General features: G+C 38.8%; 1 protein-coding gene across 1 annotated transcript; it reads left to right on the top strand.

Moving 5' to 3' along the window:
- Positions 1 to 480: 480 nt before the first annotated feature.
- On the top strand, positions 481 to 14,924 carry golga7 (golgin A7). The gene is made up of 6 exons (XM_061766745.1): positions 481 to 637; positions 1,308 to 1,433; positions 5,941 to 6,093; positions 6,502 to 6,603; positions 7,654 to 7,706; positions 12,106 to 14,924. Exons 1-5 carry the CDS (start codon positions 629 to 631, stop codon positions 7,693 to 7,695), a joined length of 432 nt encoding a protein of 143 aa, XP_061622729.1. The 5' UTR covers positions 481 to 628; the 3' UTR covers positions 7,696 to 7,706; positions 12,106 to 14,924.
- The last annotated feature ends 434 nt before the right edge of the window (positions 14,925 to 15,358 follow it).

Here is a 15,358-nt window from a genome sequence, read left to right on the forward strand (position 1 = left end):
CACCACCAAACAAAAATGTCACAAAAAGTATGAATACTGAGATAATAATGATCTTGTCTCAATTTACTCACAAATTTACTCAGTTTGAAATCTGGGACTTCTTAATTGAACACAAAGCTGATATACTCACAGGAAACCATTATTTATTGTCTTATAATGGGAAGAGGTTGATTGTATTCTGCTGTCTAAAGCAGAGCATTTAATTGTACTTGTCACTCATAAATCATAATTTTCAGACACGCTATGTGAAATTGGTTGATTTTTCCGCAGCACCTTTGAGCAGCAGTGCAGTGCTTGCGCCTGCCCTTGTGTGCTCTCCTTCTGTTTCTTGAATGTAAATTAAATTGAATCGGCGCTCATCAGTGTGATAAATTACATTAAAATCCAAGTCCATTTCAGTAGATATATGTGTCACTTTGAGTATTCTTAAAGTATTTGAAATGCTGTTTTATGTTATTTGAGGGGTCGAGGCTCATGTCGGGCACTTTCACTGCGTGCCGAACTACTGCCGCTTCTAAATTCGGAACCGTCGTTATGTCGCAAATGTTCCCGCACGGAAACCTGTATCAAGTGCACGAACTACAGAAGATCGAAAGGAAGATAAACAAAAAGCCCAGTGACAGTCAGTATGGCAGAGGTAAGTGAGATAATGTTTAATAAATTGTTCTACGTTTGTTGGTTTGTTATTGATTCGTAACAGGGATTTAAAAAATAAAATAAAATACAACGATCACCCTGTAGCTTACTAATAGTCGATATTGGCTTCATTTAGAAACATCCTTACCGATAAATATGATTTATTAGGATGTAATTTATCGATGTAATGACGTTTTTTTTTCTTCTTCTCCACCCGTAAGTGTTCGACACGGGGCTTTAGATCACCGGGTTTTATCCTCGTAATGACGTAAACAATAGAGCATTGTTTTAATGAAAACGCTTGTGCAATTGTCTTCGTGTGCCCTGCTTATAATTGTGAGCAAAACGCTGCTTGGATGACATTGTTAAGAATTATGCTGACAAGATGTAGACATATTGATAATGCTATCAGCAGCCAAAGAACACTGTTCGCAGTTTTGCTTCGTCCGTCTGAACATTTGTGTGTGGCCTCAATATAGCCATGTTTCATTTCAGTGAAATAACCTGTTGTATCACAGAAGCACATCTTTATGCAACCAGAACTTTGTCAAAACTGGTACAATGATGGAAGTAATGTGTGCAAATGTGTTGCTACGACTACTTTGTCATATATGATGGTTTATTTTTTATTTATTTTATTTTTTTATCATTTCAATCTCTTGTTTTCACAGACGCATAGTTTGCATCCCATTAGGCAACAGGCTGCAATTGCTGCCAAAGTCTTCATACAGAGGGATTATGCTAATGGTACTGTGTGCCAATTTCAAACCAAGTTCCCTTCTGAGCTGGAGACCAGGGTAAGGTAGTTATATTTATCTGTCTGTAATTGTTCTCTTGTAATCTTGTGGGTGACTCTCTGTGTGAAGGAACTATGGACAGTTCTAGAACGCTCCTTTGAGTATTGTATGATAGAGGGGCATCAGTTAAAGTGTGTGTCTGCCAATGGCAATAGCTTTAATACACTTCTATCCAAAGGTACATAAAACTTAGATAAGATAAACCAGAAAAACTACATTTTAAAAAACCATCGTTGAAGTCATTAATCAAAGAAAGTTATTATGAGCACAGTCTGCAATCTCTCTGGCCCAGACTCACCCAGTAATAGCGCCATTATGGGCTTGCCCAGGAAGCAATTGCTGAGGTGCAAGTCACTCACTCTTAAAATTCAATCACTTTAACTTCACTTAATGGAACACACTGGGGATGAATTCTTTGTCTGTTGCATGTGGACAAGATCCCAAATGCACGTCCAAAGTCGGGCCCACAGCACAGTTTTTACTGGGCTCTGGCATATTCTAATGATAACATTTTATATTGTTTGTGTCAATCTTTGTCTGCCTGCATTGTACTGTTTTATAATAATCTTGTCTATGTGTGTATGTCTGGGGTCATGAGCAGACCCTAACATTTAAATTTTTTTAGTATTTGGCCAAATTTAGCAAATTCCAGCCTGACCCTCCCATTTTTCTTACTTTGAGTGGTTTGAATCTTCTTGTGTAGCCTCTATTATTTGTTCACGTAGTCATCTGTGAACAGTAGAATTGTGATACCTTCACTCGCAGTGTTTCCCACAGTACCAGAATCTATTTGTGGTGGTTGGTATCTGCCGGCTGGCCGGGGGTTTTGGGGGTTGAGGCAGGGATTAAATTGAGATGAACACTCACCGAATAATTTATAATGAATTAAAATATTTCAATACAAAATGCAATCACTTAAATAAGTCAATAAATACAAAGGAATTAATTTAAATGTAAAATAGAAGCTCTACACTAACTACACTACACTAACTTTTCCCTTGATAGCACTGGACCAAGCATGATGTACTGTAGTCTTACGTGACTGCAATGCCGTAGTTTTGTATATAATAAAGATTGACAGTGACTCAAGTTTTATCTGCAAAATATTTTACCGTGATATGAAGTTTGGCTGCAAGAAGCAGTAGCTGACTAAACAGGTCATTTCTTTTAGATAATTTTAAAAGACATAATGGAAACATAAGCATATTTATTTGTTCAGATAAAAGTAAAGCACAACAACAGGCATGCATGAATTCACATGTATGTATGTACATGTATTCTATGGATTATGTTTTTTGAATTTTCATAAATGCTGTACTTAAATTGACGTAACAGCAGCATCATTTAATATCAGCATACATGGGGGGTTTGGATTAGAAGACAAAAAATGAATGAGTATGATTTGAAAATAAAACATTTATTTATTAGCAAACTCGCAGAACTTGATTTTTTTGGCAACAATGTAGTTGTTTTCAAAACATGCAGTACTGTACATAAAATTACAACAAAATTATTTTAATGAAGAACTTAGAACAAGCTACAAATAATTGTATATATGGAAACTCTGACTTCTGCCCTCTGGAGGTTGTTGTTGATGCCACTAACAGTTGCTTTAGGGTGTTTCTTTATGGCGCTCAAACTGGTCCTGTTTTGAGTTGCTGTTGTTTATTTATTGTACTGGCTATTGTTGGTGCAATGGTTCTGACTTTCCATCTTCTCTGAGCTTCACAACTGCATGTTATTCTCCCAAAGATAATTTTATGGTCTTCATGTTGGTTACATTCAAAACTGGTATAATTGTAGTCTGCACAGGTAAAACTCAAATCTGACAGTGAGCATAGACATCAGCACTATTTATTGTTTGACTCATCCATGTAATTTGACACAACGGGGAGCATGTCGGTCACATGTTCCAATACTTTTGCTTACAATAGGTGGGTTCATACAAAAGTTGCCACGTTTTATGTTGTATACAGAAAAAAACAATTGGCCTCACTGTTCAATTGGAGGGGAGTATATCCTTTTTTTGCCAACAGAAGCAACAAAGAAATATTGCTGCATTTATTCTCCACACAGTACACAGTCACTTCTCACTTCCTTCCTTTCCACCAATCACAAATCACTCTCACACCGAGTGACGTTAAAAGTGCCTTCACAGACACCAAACGTGGCCAACAGCCTCATTGTCTGACCCATAACTGTCACATCTCACATAACCCAGTCCCTTACACTATATTTACTCAATTTTATTACTGAGGAGTGGAGGAATTGCTTGATATGAAGAGTCTGAAATACAAGCACTCACTTAATTTTGGGACTTAAGTGTTTATTTTACGTTAAAATATTTGCAACACTAATTGTAGAAATATGTACAATGAAAATCATAAAGCAATTAGTGCCATCATCATACTAATTTTTAAAATAAATGATGTTTAATCGCTTGCTGTATCATTACCTGCTATGTGAATTGAGTGCCATCATATCACACACTAATTATGACAGTTGTAGTCATGGAAGAAATTATTGGACCACTCTTGTTTCTTCAATTTCTTGTTAATTTTAACGCCTGGTACCACTTAAGGTATATTAGCTGAAGAATTCAATGAACATGACAAAAATGCAGCTGATTCCATAATACTTTGTCCTATTTGACATGTTTAACCTTAATTTCATTCCCAGTAATTTTCAAGAAAACTGTGGAAAATAGCTCGAAAATAGCTCGATATCTCTTATGAGCTACTTTTGTTGTACCAGACATTAAAAATGAACACAAAACTGAAGAAACAAGGGTGGACTGATAGTTTTTTCCATGACTTTACATGTCGAATATTATTTTACCTAAAAAGTCAGTGGTTGTTTGGTTGCTTACAGTGAGTCAAGTATTTTAAATGTAATGTATTTCTCTTGTGGTGATGCTCCCTTCTCTAGCATTTGTACAGTCAGTGCCAACTAAATAAAAGACAACGTAAATGAAAATGATTCTGTCTAATCCAGGGTTCAGCTCAAGACCCAAATCAGTTAATGTGGTTACTACCCGGGACACACACTGACAAAAATACAATATGTGTGCTATTAAACAGATTTGCATTATGGTGGCTAAGTGGTTGGTTTCCAGGGTGTACTCCTTCTAAAAGCCATTTGCCAGGAAAATGTGCGCCTGCTTGATGATCAATAAAATAAGTAAGGCGGACATGTTTTGAGTCCTGACTCTAAATTCTGGAAAGGATGATCCAATCTAATCAGAGCCATTTCATTTTGATCAAACACTGTCAGGGGGGTATGGTACAGTAGAATCGAACAACCAGTTTGTTATTGTGGTTGTAGTTTGTAGTGGTGTCGAGATTTATTTCGCTCCTCTTTTGTAACTAATGAAGGTAAACACAACAACCATAAAAGTACCATTTTTATTATGATAGGCGTCAGATTTTCAATTCATGTCCAAAATGGATATGAGTGAGGTGTTGCGTGAAGAGCAATTGTGTGTAACCATCTAAGGGGTGGAAACACACAGGTCATTGTGACTGAACAGGAGCTATGCAGCATTAAAGAGAACAAGTGACAGCTTGACAGCTAAATTGCAGCTCACAAAACACAAGAAGAGTTATCCAATGAAATAAAATTGACTCATGGAATTTGTCTAAGGAGTTTTTGTTTACAAGGTTGCTGTTTTGTTTTCTTGACAGTTCTAATAAGGAGAATATCCTCTTCACTTGTAATCTTGAAGGAATGCTAACGATCAGGTCCAAGTGTAATGGACAGATGCCCTGTCAGAGAAATGCGGTTTGAATCGCTGCCTCCGAGTTGGAAAATTAGAGGAAGAACAAAGCGTGTAGCAAATGTGCCTGAGACCACTGATGTTCGGAGCCTGTTGCCACATTCCTCGGGCACACGGGAGCAGAACTTTGGAAAGTTGTCAGAAAAGCAAGACGCCCTGAGCTGCCTCCTTGTCTGGTCTGAAGGTTCCTTTCTTTCCCCAGTATCACATGAGGGCTCACCAAATCTGTTCTGGACACTCTGTGCATTTGTCGAATATTGACATAATTGTCAAGCAGCCTATTTAAATAACAGTTCATCTTGGCTCGGTTTATAATCGGGCAGCCTACCGAGCAGCTCAGATTTAGAGGTATTTATCTTAGTCAAGGCGTGTAAATATGACTGGAGCCTTAATATGTCTGGATTGTTACAGTGTGCATTCCGCTATCAGTCTCTTATTAAGTGGTGACAATCAAAGAACACATTTTTGAGGGCATCTTAACCTGTCCAGGTTTATCATACCTGATAGTGACTCGTCATCCCTTTGAAGTTACTCTTTCAAAATGAAGTTAATCTGTGCTCGAATGGTGTCTCGGGCAAAGCATGTTTGAAGCTGGAGAATCAGAAGTATAGGTTGCAATTAGCTATTTTCAGTGAGAATTACACATGCAGAATGTTACTGCTTACTATAGCCGTTTCTTGTCTTAACCTTTTTCTTTTTCTTGATGTGTTTTCCCTCAATGATGTGTGAAAGATGGACAAACAGCAGTTTGAGGAGACGGTGCGGACTCTAAATAACCTATATGCTGAAGCAGAGAAACTTGGAAGCCACTCATATATTGAAGGTTGTCTTGCCTGCCTCACAGCTTATACGGTGTTCTTGTGTATGGAGACACACTATGAGAAGGTGAGTGAAACTTGTGTGGAAAAAGAAGCTCGCAGCCATGTGTGTCGGGTACCGATGTGGAATGGGAGGTTGAAATCGACCTGCGAATTTGCCGACTTATCTCCTTGTATTATAACTACGAATGAGGACGCGGGAAAAAATTTACACCTGCTGCATTTCCTATTGTGCTCTTCAGAATGAGACTAGGCAGGCACGCTGCAGTTGCGTGAGGGCGCGAGGTGCGTTCAAGGACACTGCGTAAATGGGAGGGAGTGTGTTCTTTTGTAATATCGTACATTATTGTAAAAATGGATGACTAGGAAAATTATTATTTGTATCAGAATGCTTGACTGTACTGTACTGTACGATAACACTGTGATAATTTGGAATTGTACAGTATTTGTAATTGCCTGGTGTGTTCCCTTACAGGTTTTAAAAAAGATTGCAAAGTATGTGCAAGAGCAGAATGACAAGATCTACGTACCCAGAGGCCTCTTGCTCACCGACCCCATCGAGAGAGGCCTTCGAGTCGTATCTTCTTCCTCATTGTCTAATATGAGTTGAGACGGAACACTTCTGTTTCTTTTCCCTTGGCTGAAATATTTCTCAAGCCATGTTTAACCACTTAAAAATGATTGGCTAACAATGGAGAAACGGATACATTTCTCAGTGGAAGACAATGGCCACAAAATTCAACTTCAACTCCTTTTAGAAAATGTATTAATAAATCATCAGCATGGGAAGAGCAGGGCTTATGTGTCAACACTGAAACATACTGTATTTATGCGGATAAATAAAATTTACTATGAATTGCACAGTGGGAAAAAAAGATGCAATTTCTCAATTTGTATGGCGTGGCATCACATTACAATTACCCAATAGCTGGAGTTACTTAAGCATGTTGCTGTGTTTTTTTTCCATTCCTGAATATAAATTATAAAAAGCTTCAGTGTTGGCAATTTAGAAGAAATGCAGCAGTACATAGAGGTGTCAAGTAAAAAGAACGAATCAAAATTTGTTTGCAGTCCATAGCAGCTGCATAAAATGATTGGCTTTCCCAGCATGTGTTGAGGAAGTCGCAGACTGATGCAACTTTCTAATTAAATGGAGCTGAGCAGAAATAGGAGATTAGGGATAGCAAAAATATGAATAAAATTGTTCACAGCTGAGCGTTGTAACTACCCTTGCCTCTGAGTTTACTGGGATCTTGGTGTTCTGGATTATTTCGCCAACACTGGGGAGCTGCTGTGCTGTGTTTGGCAAAGGGAGTCGAGTGGAGATTGACAGGAATGTATCACCTGAACACTTATTTCAACATCAACAGGAGAGTTGCCAGCTCATCACCTCGCAACATCAGCCCTCAAATGTCACTCAACTGCTGTCATTAGAAGATCAGATTTTCACCCCGAAAATAGTTTGAGGATCTTTTTAAAAAAAAAAAAAATAAGCCTGCACAATCTTTTTGTAACTTGTAAAATTTCCTGACACTAACGAATGTGATATTTTATTTCAGTTGGCCTTCATTGATTAAATGGAAGCCAAAAGTCGTTAAATGCTCTTCCTTGACTGATTTCATTAAAGATTGAGGTCACTATCTTTGAAGAAAGAAGCCTGGCTAGATAGAAGTTTCCAAGGTGAGTCTCAAAGATTTAGTATTTTTACTGTGACCAGAACATCCAGAAATTACAGTATTGAGCTAACCGTATTGACACAAGTAACCAGTTGTTGTACACTTTGTTTTGGCATTTTCACCGATGGTGCAGTGTTACACTCGCCTGACTTTGGTGCAGGCAGCGTGGGTTCAGTTCCCACTCAGTGACCGTGTGAATGTGAGTGCGAGTGGTTGTCCGTGTTTGTATGTGCCCTGCGACTGACTGGCGACAAGTTCAGTGTGTCGTCCGCCTTTCGCCCGAAGTCGGCTCGGATAAGCTCCAGCACCCTGCGACCGTGAACATGATAAGTGGTGTTAAGAATGGATGGATGGATTTTCTCATTCAAGGCTGTCTATAGATTCAAGTTAAATCTGGTATGTTACAATTCTGCAGCTTTTTTTTTCTTCAATGAAAATTACGAGTATTGTATTATTATTATTATTATTATTGTTATTAAAGTATTATGAATGATAATTCAAAAAAAGCAACTACTACTTCCAAATGACAGCAACTAATAATACTTTTATACTATACAGTATTACATTTTGGAAGCCTATTGCCCACTTCCAGACACATACACACTGTTTTCTGCCCTTTTAAAAACAGCTATCAAATCTTTCCCAGATGGATTCATGAAACAAATCATATGGCATGGTAGGTTAAGGTAATCCGAGTTCAAAAAGTAATACCGTTCAGGGTCAAGTCCATCACCCAAAGCCTCTAGCCTTACACATTTAAGCTTAAGTCTTTTCCATCTGGTTGTACTCTTAGTGAACTGCTTTATAATCATTGGGTTCGCTTCCATAAAGCATTAAAGGATCATTCTTCCTGGTTTATGACATTCACATGGCTGCTGCTCAGTGGCTTGTCACTTCATTGAGGACTACAAATGTGTATATATGCAAATGTAGTTCACTGGGAGGACCACTGTCTGAGAGTAGGAGCCAAACCAAGCAGCTGAACCCAACAAGTGATGAAATGTCATCTCAGCACACGAACATTCGCTCCGTACTGATGTCTCAGTCATGGTCAAACAATTATCATATTTTAGTGAAATTGCTCTTTTTTTTTTTTACTGGCAGCATATAATACAAAGCATGCCAGAATTTCCTGCATATTGGAGGAAATAAGCATCTTGTCTTCTTGTGAAATTCGATGGGAGGACGATTTTGTAAGTATTGAGGGACGTCCTAAATGAAGAAAAATTTCCCCATCGAAATCCAATTTAAAAACAAAAACAAAAAAACGCATCAGTCAGTAGAACACGGGGGGGGGGGGGGGGGGGATTTGTATGAGCACCAAATTGTATGAGCACCAAATTGTACACCTTCATAGACGCTTTCCAACTCCTGCACCTGATTTGTTGAGAAATTCTGGAAAATAGGGAAAACAATTTATCCTCTTTTATCGAGAGTTTAAAATCTCCTTGTCACATGCCAGCCTCATTAAATAGGTTTTGTGATAATTAAGTTGTTTTGTGTAATGCTGTTAACAAAGAATCGCTATGTAAACAAACTTCTTAGTGTAATAAGTAAATCAATCAGGGGTTGGCCAAGTGAGCTGAACAGGACTCACTTAAATCAGTGCAGTTCCATGCCCCGGGTATCTGTCAGATAGTGTAATGTCATGGAAGCAAAGCAGTGTAAAGGCCTTTTCACACCCCACTTGCTCAGTGTAAAAGGTCCGCACGGCAGAGCACGAGGATGACGGCAACCCGGTGCGGCCAATGCTGACCATGGCCAAATTTGGAAGTGCTGACGTAGCGATCTACAAGGAAGTCGGAAGGCTTTCCCTGCTGCGGAGACCGCAACTTGGCAATATGTATTTGTCATTATTGCAAACGAAAGCGCTGGCTTTGCCTATTTTGAGGAGGGTGTCACGATTGGTTTTCGAAGGAGAGGAAGGCGAGGCAAAAACGTGGAGGACCCAAGTGCAGGGAAGCAGGGAGCCAAGACAGGAGTCTCAAAAAATAATATTTCATCTCCGAAAAAGGGCAAGCAAGGAACATGGATCAAGCAGACTAATAACAGATAACCAAAGTAACAAAGAAACACTTTAATAAACCTGAAACTAGAAACAAAACATGACTGGTCACTAAGATCTGGCACAGACAGAGACAATGAGACCTGACAACGACATACTACAATGACAATGAACCGAACAGAACTCAAAGAAACCAGGGATCCAAATAAAAACAGATTGACGAGACAACGAAGAACACGAGCGGCTGGAGGGAGCTGATTGGTCGACACAAGGTAGAAGGTTGATGCGAACAGGTGGACACAATAACTAAATGAGCAAAGACACGAACAACACGGAACACAGGAAAACAAACAAAACTAACCCCAACCCACACCAAAACACAGACCGTGACAGAGTGTGGGCATCCCATACTAATTTCACGGCAGGATCTTGGGAGTTTAGAAACTCGTTTGTGAGCGATAGTTTCACAAAGAGCGCTTCAAGGAGCATTTCAGGCTGAGCAGGGAGCAGTTTGAAAACCTCCCACAAAGACGTCTCTGTATATTATTTTTCTATCGGCCCAAAGTTTGTGAGACACCGCAATTATTATGCCGTCCTCCATTTCCTCCTTGCCGTTTACAGTACGACTCCGCCAAAACAGCACTCAGAAATCACTCCACCAGCCCCTCTCCTATTGGAGGCGCTTTCTGACGGCACTCCAGAATAGAAAATGTTTCTATGTGAGGCCGCGATGCCGAGCGTCAGCCGCCCACAGTGCGCCACGGCATTCCGTGGTCCCGCCCCCTAAGCGCATACACAATGAACGGCAAAGTTGAGGGTGTGAAAAGGCCTCTCTTTGCTCATAGTGACATTAACATGTATTCTGTTCGGCTGTAACCCAGTGAAGACCAGATACAGTATATAAGGGGAAATTGAAACAGATTGAGTGTTTCATGCTTTTTTTAAATTTTGTTTTATAGCATAGTTTATTACACAATTACACAATTATAACGTGTAAGACCATATGTGCTGAGTTAGTAGTCTCTTACCTAATTTCTCATTTGCTGCTGTAAACTCCAAAACCCATGTTATGATCTTATTTGATTTGTTTTGCACATGAAAGCTGAAGAAGACCAAGTGACATAGCAACTCAACACAAATACAATAATTTTACAAGGATGTTCCAAATATGAGGGAAAGTTGCACGACTGACAAATCTTATTCCACCCTTTCTTTTGCATTTTCTGGCCAAGCTCATTCTGTATCAGAATCATCTTTATTTGCCAAGTATGTCCAAAACACACACAAGGAATTTGTGTGTTATCACGCCTTACCATCAATGACACTTTTATTTTTTTGGGGGGCATGTGAAACCATTGGAAACAACAAAGTGAGATTGTCAACCACAGATGGCCTTTGACATATCTGCTGATCTTCCACTCTGGCACCATCTGTTTTGCCTCAAGAGTGAATCATCTGTTATAAATAATTTCCATCTTTGCGACAGCTAATTCATTCTGCTCCTTCGTCCTGGATAAGACAGGGGTCATACTGTTATCCAGACGTTCTAGACCAAAACCTACTTAGCAAAGACAAAGGCTCAGTCTGCAATCTACTGAAGAAACAATAGCATCATACCAATCCAAAGGTACTTTACCCATGTGTCACATTTCGTTCAGCAACAATTGCAAACCCATGTAGATGGATAAACTGTTGCCCTCGTACCGAACACACAATTGCATGGATTACATTTTTCATAAACATGTCCCGAAGAAGACAGTAAATAAAGCGCTTTGATTGGAAGCTGCTGAGAAAAGAGCATGTTGGAACATAGAGAGGGTCAAGCAGTGTGAGCAACAGGCCTCAGAGAGCAAAACTCAGTGAATTAGTCCATCAGGGGTTTGAGTAGACTAAGTACTGGGGATGGGAATTGCTAAGATTCCGATTCCAATATCAATACTACTTATCGATCTGATTCCTTATCAATTTTCTCATCAATTCCCAGGGCCCGGTAACTTTGAATATCTATTTTTTTCCTTAATAAATGAAATCAGCATTTTAAAACTGCATTTGAAGTTCGCTTGGGTTATATTTGTCTGATATTTACGTTTGTTTGATGATCTTAAACTTGAAAGTGGGGCAACTATGCAAAAATATAAGAATTTGAGAAGGGGGCCAATACCTTTTCATGGCACTGTATATGCCCAACTTTAAATTTGCAGGGGGAGACCAGCTCCGTATTTTCTACAATTTTCCGTCCTGGGCAGGTGTCATAATACTAATTTGTTGATACAGTGTACGAGCCTGATGTCATTGTGCATTATGAGCTGTCTGAAGCACTCGATGTCATCAGAGCAGTTCACGTGCAGAGAGAAGGTATTTTTCCATGATGTCACCCCTCGTGTTCATTTGTTTGCAGGAGCTGCTTGTTTGGGCAGAGCCTCTGTATCAGAGTGAGCAGCAACCACACCCTCCTGAAAGGATCTCCCACAACTGTACTCCACCGCATCTCAACAATCTATTCTATCGATCACATGCTGCCCTCAAAGTCTAAATCCGGTATTCTAGTGATTATTTTCTCTCGTTTAGCAGTCAACGCCACTCAACAGCCTCGCTCGCTAACTCCGTCACACTACTACAGCGTTTCCCAATTTGCGCAAAATCTCTTCAAGCCTTTTAGCTTTTGTTTGGTTTTGACAAGAATTGTGCAATTATGAATCCTATGTGAAGAATGAAGCCAAAACCAAAACACAACGGGACTTCTTTTTTTCCATGACTCAGGAAGTCTGCTATCCATTTTGTTTTGTTGAACATTTTTATTTTTACTTTTTTGTAATCTCTCCAAGGATAACTGACATGCTGATTGTTGTCAGACTCAGACATTCCAATCACACTGCCATAGTTTCTGATCTTAATGTTTTCTTTTTCAGCCTTGATTTAAGTTGTAGCTCTCCGAACATGCAGTGTCTGTGCTCTGTTCTTTTGTGTGCATGAAATGCTAAAGCTCTTATCTTTTGGATACTGTGCCTTGCAAAGCATTTTGTTAGTACCAGTGTTTAACAAGCATCATTTGTTTATTGTTAGATTTACTTTGTCTGAAATGTAATGTAAAAAGTGTTTGATTATAGTGCCTGATTATTATTATTATTATTATACGATAGGTCAAGGTGAGCCCTAATTGAAACCCAAATAATTATTATTTTTGGGGTGTGTGTGCCCCCCCCCCGCCAACCAGCTTATCAATGATCTCGACTTTGTTTCTTTGTCCAAGCTGCACCAAAAAGCCAAGCGTTGAGGTGAATAGACGTACAGTGCGAAACACATTAGATCACCTTCCAATGTAAGGTTGGTGTCACCGCTACCATAAATTAACAACACTGATAATGCCAATATTATGGATATTATATTATTTGGTACGTAGAGCTCTTTAACCGAAGTGATGTTTTCAATGCTAAAATGTGTAATGTGTATATGTAATACTGTTAAGATTGTAGTTATTTATTTGCATTCCGAACAGGGGGAGGGGGGTAGGGGGAATAATTTAAAGGGTTGAATATCATGCTCGACTGATTCAGAAGCTTAATGAGCCAGCGGCTCAAATGTGGGTATAGAAAGCTCCATTCAATTTAAAATTCTTGTTCAAAAAAGTAAAAGTGCAAGAGCGATTTGTTGAACACACTAATCTGAATGTTTCACTACATCCATTTATTGATATTTTTCAAATACTTTTTGAACCCTCTTTAATATAAAATAAAAAATAGGCAACTCGAAGTTTCGATTTTGTTTTACCTCATTTAACGGAGGTTTTGCTAAGAAGCTGTGTGTCTTATTGTCATTTTCCCAAATTGAAGGTTACAAAAAATAGTATGTATACTTACTATGTTTCAGATTTTTGTCTTGTATTTTGTTGATGAAATATGTCTTGCAAAAGTAGTAGATGTGACAAGACTCAGTTTCTGGTGCTTTTGGGAAATGAGAGTTGGTCAACAGGCTTTCACTTGTATTGCGCTTTTTCTACTTTCAATGTACTCAAAGCACTTTCACACCGTCTCCTCATTCACCAACTGATGATGCAGCATCAGGAACAACTGTGGGTTCAGTATCTTGCTCAAGTATAATTGGACATGGTCACAGGGCCTGAGGATCGAACCAACTGCGACTCTACCACCTGTATCAAGGCTTGTTTTCTTTCAAAGAAGAAAGACTATCTTCAAAATCAGCATACTGGTACTGTACTGTATGCATATTGATCAGACTAGGGGGAATATTTGTGACCAGTAGCGTTGTCTGAAACAGAAGGATTCGGCATCATTCTCCGACTTCTGATTGACTTTGATTATGGCCATGTGTTAAAACAGAACAATGTCATAACACTTATAGCAAGGCTGGCCAAACCTGGTGAGCACATGAGTTGGCCGAGGGCCTCTTCTGAAAATAGCTCACCAGTGAGGTGTCTTTTTGTGTTGCTATTTAAATAAATACAAATAGCACCATTTACCAATGAGCTGCAGCTAACAATTTTTTTGCAGCTTTTCCTTTTTTTTAAAAAAATCTCACTTTCATTGTTATTAGTTTGAAAAGCAAACTGTATTAAAAAAAAGGTGTAGTCAAAGGTCAGTATTGTTGAGAATGACCAAAGCATAACATACGTAGCTCTTAGTTTCTACAAGGTTGATGACCCCTGTATAAATGTTGTAGTGTGTAATTTGATCGTTTCGTAAAATACACATTTCGCAGGAATTCTATCTGAAACTATCCTGGTTGAAAGAACACATCTGGGGGAAAAAACGAATTGTTCAGCAGGTAGTTGTGTTATGCATGTATTATGTATATTATGTCAAACTGTCAATTGTGATAATTGGTTTGTATTAGAGCAATTTTGCTCCCGCTGTCCTTATTTCCTTTTTCTGTTTGTCACGTCCCTTCTCAAACCCAATCCATTTAATATACTCACAGACCCGTAACCAAGCAACAGCCGCTGTAGTTTTGAGACCTCATCTGTTTGGATTTATATCACATGGCTAAATATTGTGGGGTTCCAAATTTGTGATTAAATGATTAAGTGCTGTGTTGTTATTAGTTGTGGAGATGATTTAAAATCATTGGCTGTGCCCTTTTGCTGTGAATTGGTGGTACACATGTTTTCAAGTCTCCCAAACATTACCATTACAAAAAATATCTTTTTTTTGTTGTTGTTGTTCTTTTAAACTGTGCTTTAATAAATGTAATAGAAACATGTCCACACCTCATTTATTGCAGTGGATGTGTAAACCCGGACAGATTGGTAGCAAAAACCTTAGTTGTGATTAATCTGCAATTTTGTACATTCTTCAAAACCATCCTGAGTCCAACAGGTTCCAAAGGCCTCGAAGACCATGACAAATAAGTTAATGATCTCCCCCTCTTCAACTCGCCGATAGATAATGGCCAATATTATACAGTGACGTAGCAAGGAATCCATAACAAGGAAGAAAAGTATATTTATTATTGTTGTGAGCTTTAATACAGTGCTTAAAAATAGGGGGAAATGCTTAAGCTAAAAATAAAAATGTAAAATGTGAGTGGAACTCAGTACCTGAGGAGGTTAAACTGCTTACAAAATACAAGGCCTTCACAAAAAAACTGAAAATGTGGCTAGTTAACACCTATAGCTGCCAACACTAAAAGACAAG

Source organism: Phyllopteryx taeniolatus, chromosome 3 (genome assembly GCF_024500385.1).
Source record: "Phyllopteryx taeniolatus isolate TA_2022b chromosome 3, UOR_Ptae_1.2, whole genome shotgun sequence".
NCBI classification, from domain to species: Eukaryota; Metazoa; Chordata; class Actinopteri; order Syngnathiformes; family Syngnathidae; genus Phyllopteryx; species Phyllopteryx taeniolatus.